The 26,110-nt window shown below is 24.8% G+C and overlaps 3 protein-coding genes across 4 annotated transcripts in view; 2 read left to right on the top strand and 1 right to left on the bottom strand.

Moving 5' to 3' along the window:
- The window catches only part of LOC145840333 (uncharacterized), a 38,646-nt gene extending 31,091 nt beyond the window's left edge, over positions 1–7,555 (bottom strand). For both annotated transcript variants that reach the window (XM_082947557.1, XM_082947558.1), the window contains exons 1-10: positions 7,453–7,555; positions 6,386–6,457; positions 6,046–6,210; positions 5,220–5,309; positions 2,627–2,755; positions 1,917–2,013; positions 1,136–1,231; positions 946–1,061; positions 800–860; positions 583–690 (exon numbers count right to left, since the gene is read on the bottom strand). In XM_082947557.1, coding sequence (XP_082803683.1) covers positions 583–690; positions 800–860; positions 946–1,061; positions 1,136–1,231; positions 1,917–2,013; positions 2,627–2,755; positions 5,220–5,309; positions 6,046–6,210; positions 6,386–6,457; positions 7,453–7,497 — 979 coding nt within the window. In that variant the 5' untranslated portion in view covers positions 7,498–7,555. The remainder of the gene's footprint in view (positions 1–582; positions 691–799; positions 861–945; positions 1,062–1,135; positions 1,232–1,916; positions 2,014–2,626; positions 2,756–5,219; positions 5,310–6,045; positions 6,211–6,385; positions 6,458–7,452) is intronic.
- Positions 7,556–14,974: 7,419 nt separating this feature from the next.
- Positions 14,975–16,561, top strand: LOC145840999 (uncharacterized). The gene is made up of 3 exons (XM_082948359.1): positions 14,975–15,104; positions 15,314–15,509; positions 16,354–16,561. Exons 1-3 carry the CDS (start codon positions 14,984–14,986, stop codon positions 16,541–16,543), a joined length of 507 nt encoding a protein of 168 aa, XP_082804485.1. The 5' UTR covers positions 14,975–14,983; the 3' UTR covers positions 16,544–16,561.
- Positions 16,562–24,868: 8,307 nt separating this feature from the next.
- Positions 24,869–26,030, top strand: LOC145840249 (acyl-protein thioesterase 1-like). The gene has a single exon (XM_082947440.1). It carries the CDS (start codon positions 24,880–24,882, stop codon positions 25,627–25,629), a length of 750 nt encoding a protein of 249 aa, XP_082803566.1. The 5' UTR covers positions 24,869–24,879; the 3' UTR covers positions 25,630–26,030.
- The last annotated feature ends 80 nt before the right edge of the window (positions 26,031–26,110 follow it).

Genomic DNA, 26,110 nt, shown 5'->3' with positions numbered 1-26,110 from the left:
CTTTATTTTAGTGTTTCAAATTAGGGGATTTTTTTAAGTTGACAACTCCATCTGCAGCACCCCCTAACAAAAATACCACGCGACGCCACTGGTAAATACCAAAACAGAATTAAACTTACAATGCTTTAACTAAGTTTTTAGCTTCAAAAATATATTAAAAAGATAAAAAAAACTTCTATAATTTAAAAGAAAACTTTTGATATATATTTAGAGCAACACTTAGAATTCTCAGCTTGAATTCAAAGAGATAAGTACTTATTTAATATTTCAAAAATTCTAACCAAGTAAGAATTAAATTATAACTGAAGAGCTGTATAACGCGAAACTTTGTATTATCAATAAATCTTTATAAATATTAGAAATTAGAAATATTAAATTTGTTTTCTAAAATGTAAAGAACATACGAAACTTATTTAAATTTCATTTAAACTAAAAAATTAACTTGTTTTAACGATTTATTAAAGTTCTCTATCCACGTATAAAATACCAACGTTCTATAACCGAAAACATGTTAAGATCAGGATTTTACTTAAGAACTCCCATGCATGTATCAATGATATTAAAATTTCTAAAGAAAATAACCTCCACTGTTATCAGGTGCGTCAAAAAAACCTTTTCCTGAACCGAACATTCCAGGTTTAGAATCAAACAAATCATTGTCATCATCTGATTCTCCGAACAAGTCTGCTTCTACAATTGTTTAAGAGTTAAACTATTTAAAATAAAATTGATTCCACATAACTGCATAAAAAAAAACATAAATTTTAATAATTTGTTGCAAGCATCTACTTTTCCATACCTTCACTTTTTCTAGCTTGTTTTTTCTTTTGTGTCATTTTTTTCGGCTTTTGCAGTTCATCCTGTAGTAACGATAGTAATTTCAAGTACAAAATACTTTCATTTTTAAAGTTTTAAATACATATTCTACAAACAAACACAACGTACAGTGCTAGTGGGCAACTTTTCATTCGAGTCTTCGTCTTCGGACATGGACAAACTATCAGACGAAAAAATCTCATCGCTATCATCCTCGGCACTTTTCATCGATTCCACGTCTTCATCTAAAATATTTCAAGTTTTAATCTAATTTTTTTTAATTTTGTTAAATTTTTAAGCATTTTAAAACAAAACATACCAGAAGAAATTTCATCTTCTGTTGATGAAGCATCGGACACAGTTGCTGCTTTTTCAATTTCGTCCTCGGACTCACTCAGTTCGTCTGCTTCTTCGTCTGTTGATTTTAAAACTTGTCAGTTAATGAATGAATAGCTTAAAGTAGTATATAAACTATAACTCGCAAGCAAATTATGTGTAAAAAAATTCTTGCGTGTCGCACTGTATACTAAAAATTTTCCGCAGTTATTAATTATAGTTGTAGAATAAATATCAAAATACGATTTTAAACCTAAAATTCCATTAAAAAATATGCAGCGATTAAGCATTAATAATAGGTGACTAATAAATTCGAAGCTAAATTGTAAGTTTTTACAAAAAAATATTTTTTGTCGTTTCTAAATAGTGTGTTTTCTAGCTGGAAAGTACAATGCGGGCTGCAGTTAGCCGACCCCTAGATCAAACAAAAGTTTATGCTTGTTTTAAAACAGATGTCCAAACTTTTGGATCAAAAAAATGTCCAAATAACTGCTAACTAGCATGCATCAGCTCTATTTAAAAAACGATGAGCTTACTAAAAAGCTTATCATCTTTAAAAATTTCAATGAGTTTATTAAATTTAAATGATCGATTTTTCTAAAGGATAAATAAACGTAGTTTTGAAAATACAAATTCTGATTTAGATAAATTTTTGAAAAATAAGTTTTATGCTGGTCAAGTTTAGATTTACAAATCTATTATGTTAGTAAAAAAACACTTTGTAGTAATTCCATGAAAATAATTAAAAAAAAAAATTAACACACCTTCAGTATCAACCAGATCACCAACTCCAACGTCATCGCTTTCTATGAATGCTCTGCTTCCGATCAAGTGGGGAAGAGGTCTTATGACGTAAGGATCCTTTCATAAACGTTTTTATTTTGTTTTCAAACATACTGTTTTTACGTTAGGAAACGAGCAATATACAATAGCTTTATAATAATCTTCTAACGATTTTTTGATGAATGAATTAAGAAAAGTTGCGTGAGTTTAGTTTTAATCATTTAAGTTTTAAATACTTTTTAAATATATTTAAAACTTAAACACTCTTCCTACTTTTACTGATAAAGACATTTTTAAATGTTTATACTTTTTTTATGTAACTTATTTATCATTTAGATAAAAAACTTGAATTTTGTAATTAACTTTGTAAACATTTATCTTTAAAAGTAACTCAGCCAAAATTGTCTTCATGTAATGCATTACACAGTTTTGATTTCGGAAGTAATGTAACATTTGTTACGTTTCGTTAATAAATTATTCTATAAAACGTGCTTAATTTACTCGTTATAAACTATCAAATAAATATTATTTAGTTTTTGTAGAGTTTTTTACAAAAATTTTTTTTTATCTTTGATTACTTGTGTTTTTTCCGGGAGTCTTTTTTCATAGTTTTTTTTAATAGTAGCATAATACGTAACAAAAGTAAACTGAAAACGAACAACAAGCAACGAATTGTGAACAAACAAATTACTTTAGCTTCAAGTATGAATTCAGGTTCGATTTCTTCATCGGACTCAACGTCGGAGTCGTCGGCGTCGACTTGAAGCACGTCGTAACAATCCTCGATCACCTTCAAACCTGCGTGCGCGATCTCCTTAACCTTTAATAAGAAACATAAATAATACTGCATATAGTTTTTTTATTTTATTTCAATTTAAACAAAAAATTAATTTATAATTAATAGTCTCTAAATTAGATTTTTTTACAAATTTAAGTTTTAAAGTAATACCATATAAAATGTTTTTCTATTTGAGATTAAATGTTAAAACAATATTTATATAACTTCAATTAATTATGTACAAATCTTATATTAAATAAAGTACTTGATAACTCTATAGCTCTAATTAATACTTATTATAAAAGTTTTTTAATCAATGAAAAAAATAAAAAGTATATATTCACACAAAATAAACTATTACTATTTCTTTAAATAGTATTAAAAAAAAATGTAATACATTTCTTTTAAAATTCAAAACATTAGAAAACACTTTTGATATATATTTTTTTTTAGAACTACATGTTTAAATACTTTACCAAAACCTTAAGATAAGATAATCAAATTTGATACCAAAACACTAAAAAAATTGTTTATAATTATTTTGAACTATAATTTTAATTTTCCAGACAGCGTTAATTTTTAAATAATAATAAAAAATATCTGATCAGTTACTTTATTGTATTAATACAAATGACTGCAATAGAATGGATTACCAAGCTCTTTGATTGAAATATTATTAAAATCTAAAACATAGCAATAAAACAGTAAGATATACTTTGGGACTAAAAAGATTCAAGTGTTGCTAGTTTTGCCATAGGTAAGTACCATATCAACTCAATTTGAAAAATTTATTTTAGTAGTTTAGTTTACAAACTAAAAAACCGCTTTTCAAATAGTTAAGTTTAAAATGAGGCATTTAGAAATGAGAAACAAAAAAGCATGTTCAAAAATGTGTTAAGTTCTATAAGTCAACTTTTTGGACTTTACTGAAAAACGGTCACTTCAGTGCATTTGCAGTTAAGCCCGCTTGGTTGAGATTAAGCCCGCTTAAGATCACAACAACAGTTTCTCGCGAGAAAGCCTGCCTGATGAGTCCTAAAAAGAACGAAACCGGTCGTAGGATTGTCTCAGATGCTGTTGTTGTTGGTCGTGCAGTGAAGTTCATTGTTTATTTAGTTCTATAAATATTCAAAGTTTGTGAGTACTGTAACTTTGAATGCTATGTACAGTAGGGTGCAACTGTTGCCCCTCAAAAATATTTACAATTATAACTTTTTTCAGCGTGGGGAATAACATAAGAAAACAACACAAAAAGTATTGGCTTCCTAACTTTTACCATTGTAGATCACTTAAAAAAAAATTTCTGAAAACAACTGTTATGTAAATTGTATGAGACCTTATAAATTTAACCTTCTAGTTTTTAGCAGCAAACTTGTACATGTAGCAATCATCACAAAAACACATTCTTTGCGTTTTAAAATGATTTGAAGAAAGTTTCATGAAGGCCCTTCTTGATTTTCTCAAAAAAACTTTAAAATGATAAAAAGTACAGAAGAATAAAAATGCCTCTATAAAACTTTTTTTCAAATCGTCTTAAAACTAGTAGAATTTTTTTCTGTTATGATTGTTACATGTAAAAAAACTTCAGCTAAAAACTTGAAAGTTGAATTTTTAAGGTCCCATGCAATTTACATAGGGGTTGTTTTCAGAAAAATGTAAAGTGCGCAAGGGTGGTATAACCTAGGAAGCCAATATCTTTTGTATTGTTCATTTATGTGATTCTCTACGCTGAAAGAACTTTCACTTGGAAACCTGAAGGTCGGAGCAGCAGATGCACCCTAATGTACAGTTTGTTTATTGATTAAAAAAGAAGCGCTCAAAATATTTAGTCCTAGGATCTGGTAGATGAAAAAAATTTTTGGTCATTATATCGCACACCACTTGGATACCTTTAAGGTCTTGCCTAGTACTTTATAGATTTTATCTATATCAATGGCTGAACATTTGGTATAGAATCAAATGTTTACAAAAAAGTATCCTGATTTAATAGGATAAGAAAATGATTTTATGTGTATGATCTAATTAAAATGAAGCCTATTTTTCATATTTACAAGCCTAAGTCAAGCAATAAACTTTTATTTCTGATTTAACTGTGTTTATTTAATTAAGCCGTTTTTGAATTATGAGATTTAATTGTGCTTTCTTTTTGTTTAACTGACCGTTTACGCTTGTTTAACTGGTTGTTTACGCTTGTTTAAACAAAATTGATTAACTTCTTTTATTTTTAAAGGTATTTAGGTTTAAGATTACCTAAGTATCATTTCAATTGTACACACACAGACTAAAACTATATAAATATATTTATTCTAAAAAATGTTGATTTATTTGTATTTTTAAAACAATAAAGTAATATTAAATATTCTAAATCATACTTTTGTAACAAAGTATACTTAAATAAAACAAAATAATAATAAAGAATGTGGAAAATTGTCAAAAACAAAGTATTTTTAAATATCAGTAAAGTAGTATACAGAGTTTTTCAAAATAATAATTTTTAAACACTTACTGTTTTTTGTAGATCATCTTCTGTTTCTGGCTGCTCTTTTGCTTCATTTACATTTTCTTCATCAGCTTGGTTGTCTTCGTCATAAACTCTCTATTACGAGTATTATTATAAGTGCTCTTATTACGAGTATTGAAAGTAAAACATATGTACAAAATACTAAGGGAAATTACATAACTATACAAATATACATTACTAATTAATCCAACATATACAAAGTAGAGAATTAAATTTAAAATGTTCTAAAATTTATATTATTAATAAAAGTATTAATTTATGTGTAGTGTTATCTAGAACGTTAAATATTTTTATAAGTTAAAGCTTTTATAAAGCTTGCAAAAGTTTTCCATCAATTTTATGTTATACTACTTGATAATTTTTAAATGTGCTTTTTATATAAATGTCTACATAACTAAAACAATAGTGTGCATACTCTTAATATAATTGTAAATAAGTTTATAATGTTATAAAAACACAATATAATTATAAAGCACCCTTTAACTCAAGTAAAAGGTTTTAAAATTGTTTATTAATAATCAAGTAAACTTTCTATTCAATATAAAGCATCTATAATAGAACAAAAATATATATTCATTTTATAGTTTAGTTCAAAGATTAAAGTGTTTTAAAACTATTCACAATGTCACTTTCTATTTAATAAATTCAAAGTGTTCTACAAAAGCACCATTATAAAATCACACAGCATTTGATTTTAATAAAAGTACATAAAAAAATGAATTTTTAAAACTCTGTAAACTTAAAATATGTACTTTATAATTTTTGATTGCTTTAATATACAATGTCTTGGTGATTTTTAATATTAACTTACATTTTCTACAAACTGCACATCACTAATAGACATAAAATTGCAGATAGCAGTCTGGAGTTTTGCATCTGACAGTCGAGTGTTATGTACTAACTGAGATACTTCGTTCGAAACTTCATGTGCTCTCTTAGTTAGCCGCGTAGTAAAAGCTTCCATGTAACTTAAAAGCTGAAAAATTATAAAATTATATTACATAAATAGAATTTACAGACTTTTTTCTAAACTTTATACAATTAACTATATTAGTTAACTTATACATTATCTATTTTTTTAGAAATACTGGTAGGTTTTTTTGTTATACATCTTTTAGTATAAGACAATATGTAATCATAACTCAAATAACCCCTGCATCAGCAGCAAGTGTCCAATTATCACATCGTTTTCTTATATCATCTACAGACCAATTCTCTCCAGCCTAAAAAAGCAACAACCTCGAGTATACTTGTTTTACTTATAAAATTATAGTTATTTTTTAGTAACAGTTTTAATAAACAACAGTACAATATTTATTTACTTAAGTTTCTATGGGTTTTTGCTTAACTGTTTATAATGAAAGTTTAAACAGTAAAAACTAGAAAGTGTTATTCAGCATCACTCATAAAACTGGTAATTAACAAATAAACCAAAACTAAAAAGGTATAGATAAACTCTCACTAAGATTAAATAAGTTTTAAGTGTAGGTTATGATTTTTTTTTAACACAAATACAAAGTATTATTTTTAAAGTATGAAAGGAAAATATATTAGTGTTCTTTTTTACAATACATTACATTTAAAATTTATTTCATAAAATTTTCTAAATAAAATAGTTAAAACTTATTTTAACAATACCTTGAAATAATTAATAATAGTTTCAATTATTTTTAAGTCCCAATTTAATTTTAATCTAAATAATTAGTGTTTTTAGATGCATCTTAAATTTTAAAAAAACTTGATTATTAGTTCATTTTAATAAACTATTAAAACTAGTTTAAATTTTTTTCTTCAATTTAAATTAGTACATTGTAGATTTTTATTTCTACAGAAATGATATAACTATAAATAACAATTCTACTTAATAACAACACTCTTGCAGTTACCAATGGTTACTTTATAAAAAAAACGTTAATATACTAAAATAATCATAGTTTAATATTTTCTATTCAACATAAGTAATACATGCTAACTTTTATAAAACTCTTGTGTAAATTCTTACTTTAAAAAACAAATTAAATTATAATTAAATTAATAATGCTAAGTGCTAATGTAATCAATAAAATTAAGTGAAAAAATAAAAACCTATGCTTGCAGTATCATTTTATTTGTCATATTTTAGTTTTATTAGATACTAAACAGATTTATTTTGACTTTTATAGATTTTTTTAATATTTTTTTTTGCAAGCTTTAAGAACTTTTTTTTTTAATTACTTACTTGTTGAGGTGAACTATTGCTGATTTTATTTTCTTCATTATTCATAATGTATTGTATTTTAGTTAGAATCTACTTGAAAATAAAGTTTTTTTTTTCAAAATTCTAAAAACATATTTTTGTCTAATTAACTTTATTTGAATCAAGTCAATAAAAATTAACTTAAGGAAAAGACACAATACTAATACTATATTTATGAAAGGCTAAGCACACAATGAGGTTTATCAAATCAAAGCTTATACAAAACTGCTTTGTCTAGTTTACTAAATATTTTATACAATTACAACTAAACTTGTTTATATGTAGCTTTTTTATGGTAGAAAAACATCAGACTTACTCTTACCTCTACAACAATACAATAGTTTATTGAAAAACAAAAAAGCACTAAAATGTTTGGTCCAAGGACCTGGTGTACAAAAAAACCTTTTGCTTATCAAATCGTAGACCACAGATACCTTTTACCGTCTTGTCAAGGACAATAAGCGTTTTTTAAAGGTCAAGCAAACAAATTGTCATCACCTGTAACTCTATTTACCCTTTAAAATTAACATTAAACTAACCAAAAAAAAAAATCTACCTATTACAATCTTTACTATCTAAAACTATCTATAACAAAAAAAATCCCTTAGTGACACCGCATTTGGCAAACACTCACTCACATTAAAATCTGAATACTGAAAACCACAAAGTGTGGTAAAATCATGAAGCTCAAATTCGCAAGCATGTATATAGTTTTTGATATATAGTTTATTGAACAACAAAAAAAGTGCTCAAAAATTTTGGTCCAAGTACCTGGGGTAAGAAAAAAATTATTGGTTATTGAGTCTCACACCATGGACATCATTTAACGTCTTGTCCAGGACAAGTCTGCAGACACAGCAACAAAAAACACATCAACAATCCAATTATGTGATGATGCCACCAGTGTGAAACTACAATCAGCTGTTGTAAACTCGAACAAACCAAAATCTAACAGAAAGTATTAAGTTTTATAAAAAAATTAGAAAACAAAAAATACAGTAAGTAGAAAAACAATAAAACTAACTACCGCTTGTTTAATTAAAAATCAATTACACTATTACAACAGCTTTTAATTGTAGAAATAAATGTAATTTTTATTAAAAACAGTTTTGAAGTATGTTTGTCATAAGCCTGATGTGACTTAAACCAAATCCCAAATTCAAAAACATTAACAGGAAAAATATTAATGTACCTAATTTACTATTATAAAAGAATCACATAAAAAACTCCCCTAATTTAAAACTATGTTTTACAACTGAATCAGTTTAACAACAATGAGACTTAAAAAAAATTACAATCTTTTTTCTAAAAGACAACGCAAACATGTGTTGAAAAAGGTTTAAATTCTTACGTTTTATAATTAATCAAACTTAACTTTTATTATCATTAAAGGTGAACCTTAAAAATCATAAATCATAAAGTTCATGTGTTTAAAATTATTTTTTTAAATAGAGTTAATGTACAGAAAGTACATCACATTCGTATCGTGTTAAAGTAACTATTTATATAAAACTTCAAACAACATAAGCAACTGTTTTTATTTTCAAAAGATGAACGAATCATTAAAATGGCAGTTATATGTACTCAAATTGAGTACAAATTGAGTACATTTAGAGATGCTAAATCGCAGAGCACAAAATCCCCGCAGTAGAATAAAAAATAAAAAGCATGGCAATAGAATTAAAATTTCTTATGAAAGCAAAAGCTGTATTTTACAAGTTGAGAACGTAAAAGTTTCATATATTCAATTACACCAACATATTTAAAAGCATATTGTTTTTATAAGTATGAATGCCTTAAATGTAAGTTTATGTTTTTTATTTTCATAAGGTTAATTTTATTCACTTTATTGTTAATTTAATCATAACTACCTATTAACCTTGTAGTAGTAGGTAATGTTTGGTTAGAAAAATTAAAGAAAAGTATCTTCCACTTATTTAAATGGTTAATAAACTAAAAACATTGTAGCTTTGGAACTAATCGATGTTAAATTAATTTATTATTTGATTTTTTTTTCCAAAAATTAGATGCAATAGACAAATTATTTTTTCTTATATCCTACTTTTATCAAATTATTTGAATTTTTAAACTTAAAAATAAAGTTTGATTATTATAATTTTTTAAGATTCATTATAAATTATTTTATTAAGACATAGATTTCACTTAAAAGTAATTTGAATATAATTTATTATTTTTGTTTACAAACTTGAAACTACTATTTGCTTAGATTAAATCTATTTAAAATTTTTAATGTGACAAATTTATTGAGTCTTTTTTTATTATAATTAGGTAGTTTATCTAAAAAAAATATTATACTTGAAAGTTTTAGTGTACAACTCAAGGTTTTTAAAACTAGTTTTGTAAATTAAGCAGAGTTGAAACAAGGTCAGGAAAAGTCAAAAAACTCAGGAAAAGCAGAAAAAAAAGATAAATAACAAGAATAGTAAGGTTTTTTTTTTAAACAGTCAGGAAGTTTGACTAAATATTAAAAAATACCAGATTTTGTCAGTTTAAATTCACTGAATTCCTTATATTCAAAAACAAGTCTTTGAATGGTAAAAAATTAATTTAAATTCTTCAAAGTGTGATTAAAATTGAAAAAATTTCCAAGAATTTTACAAAATTACTTAATGCCTTCATCTGGTAAAATTAAATGAATATCCTTTATAAAACTGCAAAATGTTTCTATTAAATTTTTTTTAAACTATCCTACTAGAACAAACAGTTTTTGTAAGCAGTTTGATAATCTGTAGCATTTTTTAGTAAAACAATGATAATACACATAAGTTTGTTTATCTAGCATATGTTAGAATTGAATTGTTTTTTGTTTAAGTAAATAAATAATTTCATTCTAATTAAACACTAGGTTTAGTGTTTTGGGTAATAAGTTTATGTTTATAATTTACCTCATTATAATTTTTTCAAAATTGTTTAAATTTTTAAAATAAATTATAAAAGAGGTGAACTTCATGGTTAAGTTTAATTATTTATAGTTTATTGTAGAATAGTTGTTTTTTAATATTTTTTACATAAATAAGGGTAAAATATTTACTACTAATTTTATAAATATTGATAAACTGAAATATAAAATTGAAGGCTTTATTAATTCCAAGTGTTTGAATATGTATTATATTATTTGTTTAAATTGATAATTTGATTTAGAAAAGTCAGGAAAATTGTAATAAAAAGTCAGGAAATTGTTTAAAGAGTGGATAATAACTATAGGGTTGCTATTTTACCTAGAAATTAAAAATTCTGTACTTTGACAATTAAGGCAATTAAAACCTTAGCAAAGCTGAAATTAGATATAATTTAGAAAAAACCTACATTTTTTAACAATAAACCTAAAAAACCTGAAATTCTTAACAAGTTTACATAGTTCGGTAATAAAATTTAACTTGATTCAAAAATATTTCATATAAATAAGTTTTTTTTTATCAACAAAAAAAACTTTTTTTCATAAAACGCATTTCAATAAACTTAAGTATTTTTCAATGGCTTATGCTATCAGGATTGCCACTTTACCTGGAAATCTGTTTTTACCTGGAAACCTGATACTTAACAACTAAGGCAAAAAAAACCTGGAATTTGAGAAATTTTTAACCAAAGACTTAGAAAAACATTCAGTTTTTAACAATTTCAGCATGTTAAGTAGTACAATTTTAACTTGACACAAAAAAACTATCATATAAATAAGATTTCAATTAAAATTTTTTAGTTATAATACACATTTTAATTAACTTTATAGTACATATACAATGTTTTTTTATTATTTATCACAGTTTTTTATATTAGACATAACTTTAAACTGAAAATAAACCAAAATACATGTAATTTTAAAAGCCTTGTAGAGATTTGAAAAACCAGGAAAAATTTATAAACATGAGTGGCAACCTTGTACTATTCCAAACAGTTTATTACAATTAATTTAACTTTAAACTAAAGCTAGACTCTAAAATGTGTATTTTTGAAGATTTTTTGAAATCATGTAATAAATTTAAATAAAAATCAGGTGGCTATTCTCAGGGTTGCCACATAGTCAGGAAAATTCAGGAAATCAGGAAAAACTAAGAAAAATGACAAAAGTCAGGAAAATTCAGGTCAAAATGGGGGTTTTTTGAAAAAATTCAGGAAAAATTCAGGAAAAAAATTTATAAAAACCTCAGATATTGTCAGTTCAAATTTATTTATTTCCTTTTATTTCAAAGCCTTCGATTAGTGAAAAATTAATTAAAAATTCTTTAAAGTCAGACTAAAATTGCAAAATGTTCCTTAAATTTTACAAAATTACTTAATTTTCAATGCCTTTTTTAGTAAAATTATAGTAAAAAGTCAGAAAAATCTTGAAAAAAGTCAGGAAAACTTTAGTAAAATGTCAGGAAAATGTCAGGAAAAATTTCTCAGCTTGACTTGTGGCAACCATGCTATTCTGTAGTAGTTAAGGTAAGTCTCTAATGGTTTTTTTTTCTTGGATTTACAAATAGTTATTAAGTTACACACTAAACACATTACTTTAGCAGTTACATTTTCGTAGGTAACAACCGTTGAAATTATTTTAGATGAAATTCCAGACCAAGAAGATTTACCAACTTTAGATTTTCCACCACCTAAAAAGATGAGGTACCAGAAGTCTTGGGAATCTGTTTATGAGTTAAAAGGTTTTTTTATCTCTAACAATTTGTAGTATTTAAGAATACACATTTGAGTATTTTAATTTTGAATTCAACAACAATTTTTTTTTAATACTGAGCTTTTTTATTAAATATTATAAAGGAAAGTTCTCATGTTTTTATTGAATTAAATTAATTTTTCCATTGTAATTTTTGAAAAAAAAATAATTTTTAAATAGTTTTTAAAGTATTTTTTGTAATTTTATTTCAATAATACACAAAAAATTTTATCATCTAAAGTCAAAAATTCCAATTCACTTTTTACCTAAAAATTAACATTTTGTTTTAATAATTTAATAATTAACAATACTTTAGCATGACATTTTTTTTACTTTAGTACTAACCTTTGACTACTTTATTTAAATAAATATACTTAAAATACATTTTATAATAACAACACACAAATTAAACTGTTAATTTTATTATAAAATTAAAACCAAAATTTGTTAGTATAAAACAAAGTTCGCTTCATAGACAAAAATTGAATTTCTAATTTTATTATTTAAGTAAAATGGTTCATAGAGGCCATAAGGCGGTGAGATGGGCAAATTATTTATTTACAACATTTTTTTGGTTTTACACCTTACAAATTATCATGATTTTTGTTTGTTAAACAAAAAAAAATTTTTTAATTTTTGTCATAAAATACATTTATTTGAATATTAAAAACATTTTTCTGACAAATGGTTTGTGGTAATATCAAGAATTCTTTATAAAATTTTTTAGTATATTGCTTTCAATTACAAAAAGAAAATTTTTATTTACTATTTTATAAATGCTAAGAAGATTAGCTTTGACTGATTTAATTACTAGACAGATCTACTTAGTTTTTTTATTTCAAAAAAGAATTATTTCACTGCATTGATTAAATTTATATATAAATTTTTGATAAAAGTTGTGATATAAATAACAATTTTATTATAAGCAAATTTATTATCCCATTTGTAAGCTTAGATTTATAAGATAGATTTAACTAAAGCTTTTATTAATTGAGAATAAATAAATTAAAAAAAAATTGTAATTTATTGATCTTGTAGTGAAACAAAACTTTAAAAAGCACGTTTTAAAAGTAAATACATACTTAATTAGCTCAAGTTGAACTGTGATGCTTACATCAGGCTAGCCACTTTACCTGGAAGCCTATAATTTGTCAAATTAACCCAAAAAAATAACCAGGAATGTTAGTGTTTTTGAAAAAAAATCGGAAAAACTTCAAATTAAAAAAAAACCTGGAAATTTTAACATTTTAAGCATTGTCAGTAGTTAAATTTTCGATTTGACACAAAAATTTATAATATAAAAAATATTTTTTTTCTTCATCTAAAAATTTTTTATCTACCAACACATTTATTGTAAGTTTAAAGTATCTTTTTAATGTTGTCATACTGTTTAACACAGTATCTTACTTTGAACCTAATTTTCGACCAAATAAAGATTAAAATTGTGAACTTTTAAAATTCTGTAAGAATTTTGGAATACTTTGAAAAAAATTTGAAAATACAAGGCAACACTATTACATCTATTAAACTGTTTAGTTTATTGTGAAACGTTTTTGTTAAATCATTGAAATCTCAATTGTTCACTTATAAATAAAATAAATATTAGATACACAACTTATTTATAAACAAATATAAATAGTGTTTAATGTTTTATTAGTTATATCTGTTATGTCAACTATGTGTAATGCTGTTTTACTTATTAGATTGGATTGCTCCAACAAATTGTGAAACTAAAGCTTTTTGCAAGTGGTGCAATGTAGAACTACAAGCAAAAAAGAGCAACTTAAAAGTTCATTCTTATTCTGACCGACATAAACGCGCATCTCCAGTCACAAATAACCACAACTCAATAAGTCAGTTTAGGATGGAAAAATCTTTTAAACAGCAATTCAACAATTTCCTTAAAGAAAACGTACGCCAGACAGAAGTCCGGTTAGCATTGCAACAAGCTCTTCACGGGAACTTGCTAGCAGGCGAACACCAGATAGATGTCATGAAGACACTTGGGGCAGCTCACGAATCAGCAACGCTTAAAAGGAGGAAAGCAAAAATGATTCTGTGCAATACTCTCGCACCAATTTGCAGAAGACTAATCATAACTGATTTTATGGTGAAGCATTGTTCTTTCTATCTGGATGAGAGTACAGATACTTTTGGACAAAGTTTTCTAGGTAAGAAAATAACTTTTAAGCTTTGTTAATTTAATTAAGTTTAAATTTGTTATTTATTTACATACATTCTGTTGAATATAAAAATATTTTAATACTAAAAGCTCATTAAATTTAAATTTCAAACATGAAATAAGCTTTAAACACATTGTTCTTTGTTTTATTTTTTTAATATAGATTAATTCTTGTAACACGTTAGCTGTAAAAGAAAATATTTTGTTATGCAATGAGTTGGACATTTTTAGATTACTCAGATGTAAGTAGGTTTAATGACAGTTAAAGGAAAAAGTTTTTATTTTACAGAATTTAATAGGTTAATAAATTAAAATTTACATAAAATTAAAGTTAGAATTACTATGATTTTTTTTAATAATTATACAGTAAACTCGTTCTAGTAAACTAAGTCAGTTTCATTTCTAACATATATTTGATTTTTGTGTTGACTTTTATTTAATAGTTTAAGAAATATGTCAAAATATTGTTGATTTTATTTTTCTAATAAGGAGAATGATTTAATTATTATAATATTTATTAAACAGCAAAAATTTTAATTAATAAAGAAAATAATGAATAAATTAGCAATTGTTAGTTGGTATTAAATATATCTTCAAAAAATAAAATAACTTATTTAAATATCATTAAAACTTATAATTTTTTAAAGGCCTTAAATAGACGGATGCCGGATATTGAGAAGTTTTTAGAACATCCAAAAATTAAAAAATTGTTTGAAGGAAACCACAGAGATACTATCTCACTTCAATACAAAAGTTTGCATGGACGTCATCAAACAAGTATCGGTTAGCTAAAGGAAAATAACAATAGTAACCTACTACTTAAATATAAATTAAAATTTTCATTGTTAATGTTAAACAAGTTTTGTAATTTAGTAAACATTGTAAATCTACCGAAAACTAAGTTCTGATAAAATAAAAACATGATTTATTATTGTAAGAGTACACTTACAATTGATTATGTACATAAAAAGTTATCAGTTTATTCTTAACAGATAAATCAACAAACGTTAACTTTTGGAGCAGTGTTCGCGTTGAATACCAAGAACTTAAGGAGTTAATGATGAAACTACAAACGATACCTTTTAGTAACGCGCAAATCGAGCGAGACTTTTCCTTGATGAATATCTCGAAAAACAATAGACAATCTAATATGGGCCATATTTTGTTAAACTCCTTAATGATTATTAGGTAAGTAAAAATTTAATGTATTTGGATTTATGTCTTTTTATTTTAACCTATTTATTTCATAGAAATGAAATTTTAATGTGTAATTTAAACTGTAAAGTTTTTAATCATTATTTAGATTATTTAATTTTAGTTAAAGTTGGGTATGCAACTCGATGACCGAGAGGTCTTTTTGTGTACCCGGATCCTTGAAACAAGAAATTTTTGAATTTTGTTTTGTTATTATTCAACAAACCTTATCATTTTGATTTTTACTTTTAAAAAACATATTTTATTATAGGAGACATAAAGGCCCTATTAATAACTTGTTTTTTTTAATGTAATCCAATTAAATTAATATTTTGTATTACAACGATTTGTTTTATATAATTTTTTTTCTTTTATTTTAAATATAAGGGAAGAATAAATGCATAATAAGAATTGAAACATTTTTTTGCTAAATTTATCGGTATATTATCAGTAAAATTCAATAATATATATCACTAGTAAAAGTTACTAGAACTTTTTTAACAAATTTTAGTTTAGGTAGTTTTTTAAATTTTTTATTCTAATTAAAACTATTTGTACAAGGTTAAAAAGCTTGGCGTTTGCTTATTATTTAAATATTATATAGGTTGTTGTCTTTTTAGATAAAGTAAAGTATAGTGTTAATCTGTTTGTTGAATATTTTTATCATAAATATAATATTGGTAAAGTACAAAATTATAACTCAATGTATGGTTTATAAATTACTCTTTTTCATTCAAAGGTTCAATTCAAACATTAGTAATAAAAAATTCCTACAATTACTTTTTACATTCTTAAGCCAATTATTACCCAAAATTATAATAAATTCTATTTTTCTCAGATCAACCTGCAAAAGAATGGAGTTATGCTGTGACAAATTTCCACTTTCAGATACATTGATAGAAGAAGTTGGTAAGTCTAGTTTGTACAAACCAAGAAGCCAAGATGTCAATGAAATCTTGACAAACGAAGAGTACAGCAAATTTAAACCTTCAAATTTGACAATGTTTGCAGCAAACAATGTAATATAAAATTTCAACAAAATTTTTGCGTGTTAAAAAGCAGTTAATTAAAAAAAAAAAAAATGCTTTTCATTTAAAGTCAATTCACTATTTTAAAAACACTTTTACTTAAGTGACTGTTAAAGCATTCTACTGTTTAAATTTGTTGTGACTGTTTTTTATTCAAAAATTTCAAAATTGTTTATTTACAAAGTTTTGTACATTAATTGCTAAAATTTCTTAGACTATTTGTACTTTTTTACATATTTTGTAGTAACAATAATAAGTTCAATAATAATCCAACCGTTAATCGCGCTAATTTTTTATCATATGAGTATTATGCTAAATTTCTTTTGCCTAACAAACTTTAAAATTTCACATTTTCTTAGTTTTTATTAAGTATTTTTTAATACTTAAAATTGTTATTTTAAATTTCCGTATTAACTTTTGTATTTTTTAAAATTTTTATATAAAATTTTAGGTTTTTAAACAAAACATTTTTACTTCAATTCAGCTTTTTTTTTAAACAATTTTCTTTATTTACCAATATAGATTTTTTTTTAATTGCCATAACTGCTAGTTATTGCAATACAAATTAGTTTAAGTCATAGTGCTGTAAACTGCCCTTATGTTATGCACTTGTTCTTTTATTAATAAACATATAAAATTAATCCAAGCTCTTTATATATATATATCAAAAAAGTATGTAGAGTATATAGCTTGTATTAGTATAATATTTTGTAGTGTCGAAGGTTTGTATATTTTTTTTAATTACAATATATCCTAGTTTTTATTTTTTCACAAACTTTGAAACTTGAATTAAATGAATAAACCTAGAAGTACATAAGCAACTTACAAAAATAAATTACTTTTTAGTTAACTATACTTACAAATTAAACATTGAAAATGGTTTAAAACTTAAAGATAAATGAAATAAGTAATACTAGTAACCTTTTAGATTTTTTTTCTCTTAATTAAAGTTTTATTTTATGAAACAAATTAAAGTAGTTTAACATGAATTCCTTTAAATGTACAATTTCAGTCTTTGCTTTATATCATAGTCATTATTATCTAATAAAATATCTTTTCACTAAGTTAACATTTTTAGCTGCGAATATTCTTACTGCAAAAGCTTTAGTATAATTAGATTGTTATAAAACTTATAGCAGAAAATATTTTTAATTTAGTTTAAAAAAGTAAATTAAGCTTAAATCTTTAACAAACCAGTTAAACTGACCTTATTTTTTTTCATTTAATAAAAATTTAAGGTATATAAACAAATTATTTTTTGATAAAAATTTTCATAAGAAAAAAAAATGTTAAAATAAGTAAGTAAATTGTAAATTAAACACTTATGTAGTTTTTCACTTTAATAAAATTTTTGCAGGAACAAAAAAAAATTTTGACTTTAAGAAATATAAGACAAGACGTGAAAGTTAGTTAAAACTTAAAAAATTAACATGCATTATTAAAGTTTTAAAATTAAGTGAATTACTCAAGCGTACGATTTTGGCTTATAAATTTCTTTTTTCTTCTAGCTCTCTCACTTTTGCGCTAAAACTTTGCGTCTATTTGTAAAGTTCTTAAATGAAGAGAATAACTCGAGCGCGCTCCAGCGTACCACTCACTTTTCACTTTACTTTCTTTTATTTCTCCAAATTTCTCTCAATTTACTATAGAGCTTTAAAGCGCGTGTTTACAATTAAAACAGCTGTATTTAACTGCCATCTTGATTATACCATGTCTAACTCAATATTCAATGATAAACTCTTTTTTTTTTAATAAGTATACTATACAAATAAACAAAATATATACCCTAAATAAACAAAGATACTTTTTAATAGTAACTTATTTAACATTTAGCTTTGAGATTATTAAGGCAAAAATTTTAAAACTTCTATAATAATCAAAGATAATAAGTCTAGAAAGTTATCCGGTCAGCATTGAGCAGTTTTTTTTTTAAAGAGTACATAAAAACTAAAGCAAATTAGTATCTAAATATTTTAAAATATTAACCAAATATTAAAGTACTTCATAAGAACCCAGCAAGTTTTAATAAAGCATTGATTAACTTTCTGACATTAGTTAGTTAATCTTAGTAAAATTACAACTTTAATAAAAATAGTCATTTTAAAATAACTTAGCTATACAAAAACGATGTTTACAAATTAGATATTTGATTCAAGCAAACAAAAACTATAAAATTATAAATGTTAATTATTTTTCACAACAATAAGTATATCAGTTTTATCTAAAAAGCGATTATTTTCAAAAAGGAATATAAATAGTTATATGACATTATTAATAACTAATCAATTTTACTAAAAAATCAACAACAACAGCATCCGAGACAACCTACAACCGGTTTCGTCCTAACTAGGACTTAGCAGGCAGGCATAGTCGCGTGAAAACGCTGTTGAGATCTAACCAAACGGGCTTAAGAACGAAGTACTGAAGCGACTGTTTGTGGGTAAAATTAAAAAATAAACTTTACCTACAAACGGCCGCTAGGTGGTCAGTCTTAGGTTAAACTAGCTAGTTAGATAGTCTTATAAAACCTACAACAAATATAGTTGCACTAACTGTACCTGTTTAACCAAAGTTTTTCTATTTGATAAAATTTGATCAAAAACTTTAAGTTTACTATTTTTGACATAGTTTAATTTAATATATTTAATTGAACGACAAAAAGACGCTCCAAATACTTGGTCATAGGACCTACGGCACGAAGAACCTTATGTTTATCTAGTCGTACAGTGTACAACGTACACCACTTGAGTGCCTTTTAACGTCTTGTCTAGGACATAAGTTAAACATATCAAATAGCATTGCTTTATTTACTTGAGCGTGAAATTATTAACTTAAAACAAACCAAAGTTAATAGTTTAAACGCTTCATTGCTGAATTACCATAGTAACTCTTAGCATTTTAACAAGTCTGACATAAGTCATGAGTCATTGGTAAAAAGACATGGTAATAAGCGCCGCCTTTTGATAAAACTAAGACAAATACTACTAAAATCCCAAGCAGTAGGATCTTTTTTGATCAAAAAGTTGAATAAACTTTTCAAAATTAGTTTTATATATACATATTAGTTTTTATCTTAAGATTGTTTTATTATTTTGAAGATATAAAATGAATCTAACAAAAATATTTTTAATTTCATTACTATAACTTTTCATTTATATTATAGCCACAAATTTAAACTATATAGTTGTTTCATTAGAAAATTTCGTCCTACTAATTTACAACTCTCATTTGTGGACAATGCATTCACAAAACAAAACTCACTAAATAAACTTTACAAAAATATTACAAGTAGGATATTAAAATTTTTCTTTAACAATGTTGTTTGTAATTTTTATTAATTTACAAGGAAGTCAAAACATTTAAGTTTGTTGTACTTTAAAGTACTTATGTATTTAGCTTTTTAAATACGTTGATAGAAAAAAAGTTATAGTCAATAAATAATAATTTTAAATAAAAAGTTGAGTTACAGAAGAAAAACATTTTAAACTGTAAAAAATGTTCTAAACCTTTTTAAAGCTTTCAGCCAAAAAATCACGGAAAAAGAACTTAATTTTTGTTATTAAAAAAAAATATTAAGCTAATATGTAAAAATCTCATTACAAATAGTATTAATTTTACAAACAAAGTGCCAAAATTATAAACTACATTGTAAACTAAAACTTATGTAGTTTAACATTAAAGTAAGTTTGTTACAATTAAAGTAATAACTAATGAAATTTAATTATATGTAAAATATAACAAAAAATTAGTTATAGTTTGTTACTTTACTATAGTGATAAAACAGCTGTAATTATTGACTTTCAAACTTTACCATGCCTTCATGAGAAAAGACCAAAGCTAATTAAAAATTTTTCTATTAACTCCGAGGTTAGTACTTTTTCCTGTATTCAAAAAAAAAAATTCAAAGAGGTTCTACTCAATACTTACCTTATAGTTAAATTTTTTTTTTATATGACTTGTTTTTTAGTCTAATTTTAGTATTTTTTTTTTGTGAATTAAAAAAAAGCAAAAGTATGTATTATTAGTCATAGTAAAAATTTGTTAACTGAGTTTAATGAAGATATTTAGTTAAATGTATATTATAGTAATTCGTTTTATAATATCAACTATTATTAAATTAATATTGTTGAAAGTTTCTTTCAACTTGTAACAGTTTGATTGTAGAAAGATGAAATAATAATAAAAAAGTGTTGAGTTGGACATTCAATACTTAAATTTTTTTACTTAAATAAAAGTTATCTGCTAGGGTGAAGTAGAGAGTTCAAAGTGGAAAACAAATAGTAATGTTTATAAACACTATATTTCTTTTTAATTTGAAACATCAAAAAAATTTCTTTCTCATTTACTTCTTTCTTTTAATTTTCACATTGTCTGATATAGTCTGTGTTTTTATTATTAGAATGCTTTAAGCTAAAAAAATATATGCTAATATTTCAAGTAGTGAATTTTGATCTTATAGAAAGAAAAATGTGAACTCTCAAAAGTATGGTTAATGGATTGGTGTGGAAAAATACTTTTAGGACATCCAGCCTAACACCATAGATATTAAAGTTATCATTGTTCTCATTATTCCTGAACAAAACGTCATAATGTATCCAAGTAGTGTCATTTTGATAACTGATTTTTTTACAGTAGGTCCTTAGACCAAATCTTTTTTAGTGATTTTTTGTTGTTCCACAAACTAATACTATGCTGCCAAGCCACTTTATAGTATTGATTTATATAAAACTACAAAATTCCTACAGGTTATTGAAAATTGTTCATGTTATTTTATTTATTAGTATTTTGGTGATTTTGCTATTGTAACAATTCAAAGGAATTTATAGTGTATGGAACAACAAAAAATTTAAAAAAAGTTTCAGTCCAAGAACATAGAGAACAAAAAACCTTTTGTTCATTGAGTTAGATACACTAATTAGATACAGTTAAAGGTCTTGTCAAGAACTAGACATTTTCTAAAAATGTATTTTCAACTTTTATTATACTTAAATGGAATTTTTCTATGTATACCAATCCTTTGACCATAGTTTTGAGCGATCGCGTTTTTCTCCTTCAAATTTTTCTTTTTTGAAGTAAGTTATACAACTCAAGTGTTAAGTTTCATTGAGAATTTAGTTTATAAAGTTTGTACTGAAACAAAAACTAAATTTAATGATTTTAGCCTTTGAAACATTTAAGTATATTTAATCAACAAAACAGTTTAAGTGATAGTTTAGTTGAAAAAATTAAATTGTCACTATAAAGTAAAATGGTAAAATTTTTTCTTAGTAAATTTAAAGATAGGGCAGGTGGAATAACACGTGATGAGCTCAAACTCACTTGCATGACCTTCAGAAAACGTTTATCGTTGTAGAGGGGAGAGTGAGTTAATTCTGATGTTTTTCTACCTTTAAAATAACAAAAAGTAGTATAACATTATAATCCTGACACAATGATTAGTTTCTTGAACAAGACACCACGTATTACCTTAATCATTTGAGCTATAAAATAAAATGTTTTTAACTGTAGATATGCTTAAAATCTAACATAAAAATACATAAAGTTTATAATGAAATAAACAACAAAATATAGACTTAACTCGACTATATTTTTAACTGAGAATAAAATTTAATTTTAAAAAAGTCTGCTAAAAAATTTGATATCTGACTAATTAGCATGTTGTAGCTCTTAGAAATAAAATATAAGAAAGTATAAAAACTTAAAAATCAATCTAATGATTTGTTTAGTATAAAACTTTTCAATCAGAGTCTGCTATCTTCACTACATCCTGAGATGTTTTATTTTGAAAACATTGCCAGTCTTTTTACAGCTTTTTATTCTCAGTTTATCTAATTTGGATGACATGGTAAAGGGTTGCAAAACCCTTATGAGAACTCTGGCTAGTTTGACATTTTTGAAAAACTTGTACTTACTCAGGCTTTTTTGATTTTTTTGCAATACTCAGCTTATTTGATAGTTTCTTACTATTTGCTTGACTTTTGAAAATTGTTTATAGTTGTAGAGGGATAGACTAAGACTGGTGTTTTGTACCATAGAAAAAAAAAGTTTATCTAAATCTCAGGTCAGATTTTTGAATTTAGTTTTTTATGTAAAAATTATGTTTTTATGTATTATTATTTTTTTTAGCATTTTAAATTTTTTATCCTCGATTACTAATTTGTTTGAAATGTTTGTCCCTTTTAGTTAATTCAATTTTATCCTCAACTCAGGCAAGCTTAAGTTAACTCAGGGTTTATTAAACTCAATTTCATAATCACCTCTTTTTTAGAAAATTTAATATAATATATTAACAAGGTCGCAATTTTTTGTCACCGAAACCCAGTTGTGAATGAAATATTTAACTTGCACATCTTTATTTAAATAAGCTCTTTACATTTCAGTAAAATTTCAGCTATGTTTTTCAGTTAAGACAAATAAATATAAAATATAAGTTTTAAAAATTATTTTATAAGTTTTGGTGATAGAAAAATATTTTACACATGATTACAAACTAAAGAATATCTATTGTTGTCACCTAACTAGCTATTGCCCTCTAACTGCCCAATATATTAAAACTACTCCCTTACCAGTTATTGCCCCACCAACTTCCTTAAATCACTCAAAAGAGGCAAGATTGCCACCTTTGGGAACCTTGATGTAACTCATGCTAGCTTTTGTTCACTCAGACTAGATTATTTGTCCCAAAAAGTACCGAACCTAAATACTTTTGTCCTACAATATGTATATCCACTCTTTAATGAAGGGATCCCAATGCATCTCCTGAAGTAATCTAATCTTCATTGTCAAATAAACTTATTGAACTTTTCACAAGTTAGACACACATTCAATAACAAGTTCTATATTCAAATTTCCTCTCCATAACTTATTTTACTCTTTAAATATCCTTTTAATATTTCATACTATTATATATAATCAAACACACCGCCTTTGTACAAAAAAGCTGCAAAAATAAATATATAATAAATATAGACTTCAAAATTGACTGTATAAGACAAAATACTTGTAAAAACACTAAATAATCGTACTTCCACCTCCATAACTTACTTTTTTATCAGGTATCGTTTTAATATTTTGTTTTTATAATCTAACACACCTCTTTTGTACAAAATTAAATCTTTCAAAAAAAATATGATGTCATAATCAACTGTATAAGACAAAATATTTTTTTTATTCAAAAGAATTTTGCTTGTACAAAATAGATATGTTAGATTACAAAAACAAATATAAAGGATATTTGAAAAACAAATTAAAATATGGAGATGAAGTACAATAATTTAGTGTTTTAATGAGTATTTCATCTTCAACAGTTAATTTTTACGCCAATAATAGTTTTTTTTTTTTGCAAGTTTTTTTTGTACAAAGAAGGTGTGTTAGATTATAAATATGAAATATTAGAAGAACGTTTAAAGAGTAAAATAAGTTATGAAGGGGGAAGTTGAATATAGAACTCATTTTTGAATTTTGGTTAAGTTTTAAAATTACTTAAAAATATTTTTTCACTTAAAAAAAGCAAAAAACTGACTGTGGTTCAACTTAGCTAACATCTAAACTTCTAGGCGCAAAAAAAACAATCAAAAAAAAACCCAGTTCTAATCACTTTTGTTTTAGTTTTGTTATCACAAAAAAGTCACTTGCTGTTTGCTGCTCACTGGTTGACTAAATAATAAATATGTAAGCATTTTTTTAGTTAGAAACAATTAAAATTCAAAGTTGCTTTACATACAGTTGTATTAATTTAGCATTTACAAGATGTTACAGCACAAAATAGTATGTTAAATAACTTATCTGTTTTCCAATTAAGAAAACTTTTTTTTTTTAATTTCTTTAATATTGATACCATGTGGCAAAAACATGTAAAATAGCTTGAATAGTTTATGTTTAGTAACTTAGTTTTTAAGAGGATGTTTAAAAAATAGGTTTTGAAGTATTTTAATGAAGCTTGTGGCTATATAGCAGTTTATTTATTGAATTAGAGACTTTGTTTTTTTTTTCCTGTTTGTAGTTTATTAGCAACTGTAGCTACATGAGATAAATTATATTATTATGGAAAGTACAATCTAGTATAAGATTATCTATTTTAAACTAAATAAAAAAAAGTCTATCTAAAACTAAAATATAATTAAAGTTAGGTAATTTTAATAAGAAAGTTACAAAATTTGTTATTGAAATTTTAGTTTAAACATGTTGTTTTGCTTTTGAAGTTAAAATAGGGTAGACTATTTGGTTACTTTCTGTGTAAAATAATAGTCTTTATGTAATTTCTTTCATATAAAATAATACTTGAACACAATATTTAGTTTTTAAACATTTTTTTCACTTAGACATATTAAAACTTAATGATGCTAAATATTACTAAAAACTGTTTTTTTAACTCTTTTACAACTGTCAGAAGAACGTTTTTTAATTTATTACAAAACGAAAACAAGATGTCATTCAAGATAGATGCCAGAGGTCAACCAAAAGCAGTTGTAATTTTCTTGCATGGTCTGGGAGACTCTGGAGCCGGCTGGATGGAAGGTTTCAGGGAAATCAGAGATCCTGACGTTTCGTACATATTTCCAAATGCTCCAAACATACCTGTCACATTAAACTTTGGAATGCAAATGCCAGCATGGTTTGACATAAAAGCTCTTGAGTTTGACGGTGAAGAAGATAAACAAGGGATTCAAAAATCCTCAAACTTTACCAAAGATTTGGTCAAAGAACAAATGGAGAAGTACAAACTCCCGAGTGAAAAAATTATACTTGGTGGATTTTCTCAAGGTGGTGCCATTGCATTGTATGCTGGAATGACGCATGCTGAGAAGCTTGGTGGAATACTGGCTTTAAGCACTTGGTTGCCCCTTCATAAGATGTTTGTTGATAAAAAAGAAGGTCATTCATTGACCCAGCAAAGTTGTAAAGTACTCCAATATCATGGAGATGCTGACCCAATGGTAAAGTTGAAGTATGGAAGAATGACAAACCAACTGCTTGAATCTAATCAGCGTGATGTCACTATGAAAGTTTACAATGGAATGGAGCACTCTAGCTGCCCTCAAGAAATGAAAGACATTAAAAATGCTATCTCAGAGCTTATAAATTAGTAGTAAATACTATTAGTAAAATTTATTTTTCATAATTTCTATCTAAGTTAAGTTATTATACATAATTATGCATTTAAAAAACATTTTGATGTAACAAGTAATTTATAAGACATAAAGTATTTACTTAACTTTTATTTTGTTGTAAGGTGTTGCTAATTACAATATTTTTTTTGATAAGTAAAAATCAGAAAATTCTAGATAATAAAAATTATTTAAATCTGTAATTATACACCTGATTTTATTTGTAATAAATAAATAAATAATTTTATGTTTACTATGTTTTTTGTTTCTTTGAAAGACTATTAATGTGAGTTCACTGTACATACTATTTCTTAATGTTGTACTATATAGATGAAATTTTTTATAAAGTGTGTTGTTTTTATGAATAAATGAAACATTTTTTATTTAATTCTTTCTAGACCTAAAATTTTTCTTAACATGAGTAAGTAAATAATTTATGTTGTAGTATGATATGTTTAAG

This window comes from Thalia democratica, chromosome 7 (assembly GCF_965202585.1).
Source record: "Thalia democratica chromosome 7, ktThaDemo2.hap1.1, whole genome shotgun sequence".
In the NCBI taxonomy this organism is placed as follows: domain Eukaryota; kingdom Metazoa; phylum Chordata; class Thaliacea; order Salpida; family Salpidae; genus Thalia; species Thalia democratica.
The sequence above is the reverse complement of the archived record's forward strand: the minus strand, read 5'-3'. Positions and strand labels throughout refer to the sequence as shown.

What these genes read in the sequence shown, in the direction of transcription:
- LOC145840999 (XM_082948359.1), top strand. Translation starts at nt 14,984, where the DNA reads ATGCCGGATATTGAGAAGTTTTTAGAACATCCAAAAATTAAAAAATTG. An exon ending in ACGTCATCAAACAAGTATCG is followed by an intron (nt 15,105 to 15,313) that starts GTTAGCTAAAGG and finishes TATTCTTAACAG; the next exon opens with ATAAATCAACAAACGTTAAC. An exon ending in AACTCCTTAATGATTATTAG is followed by an intron (nt 15,510 to 16,353) that starts GTAAGTAAAAAT and finishes TATTTTTCTCAG; the next exon opens with ATCAACCTGCAAAAGAATGG.
- LOC145840249 (XM_082947440.1), top strand. Translation starts at nt 24,880, where the DNA reads ATGATGCTAAATATTACTAAAAACTGTTTTTTTAACTCTTTTACAACT.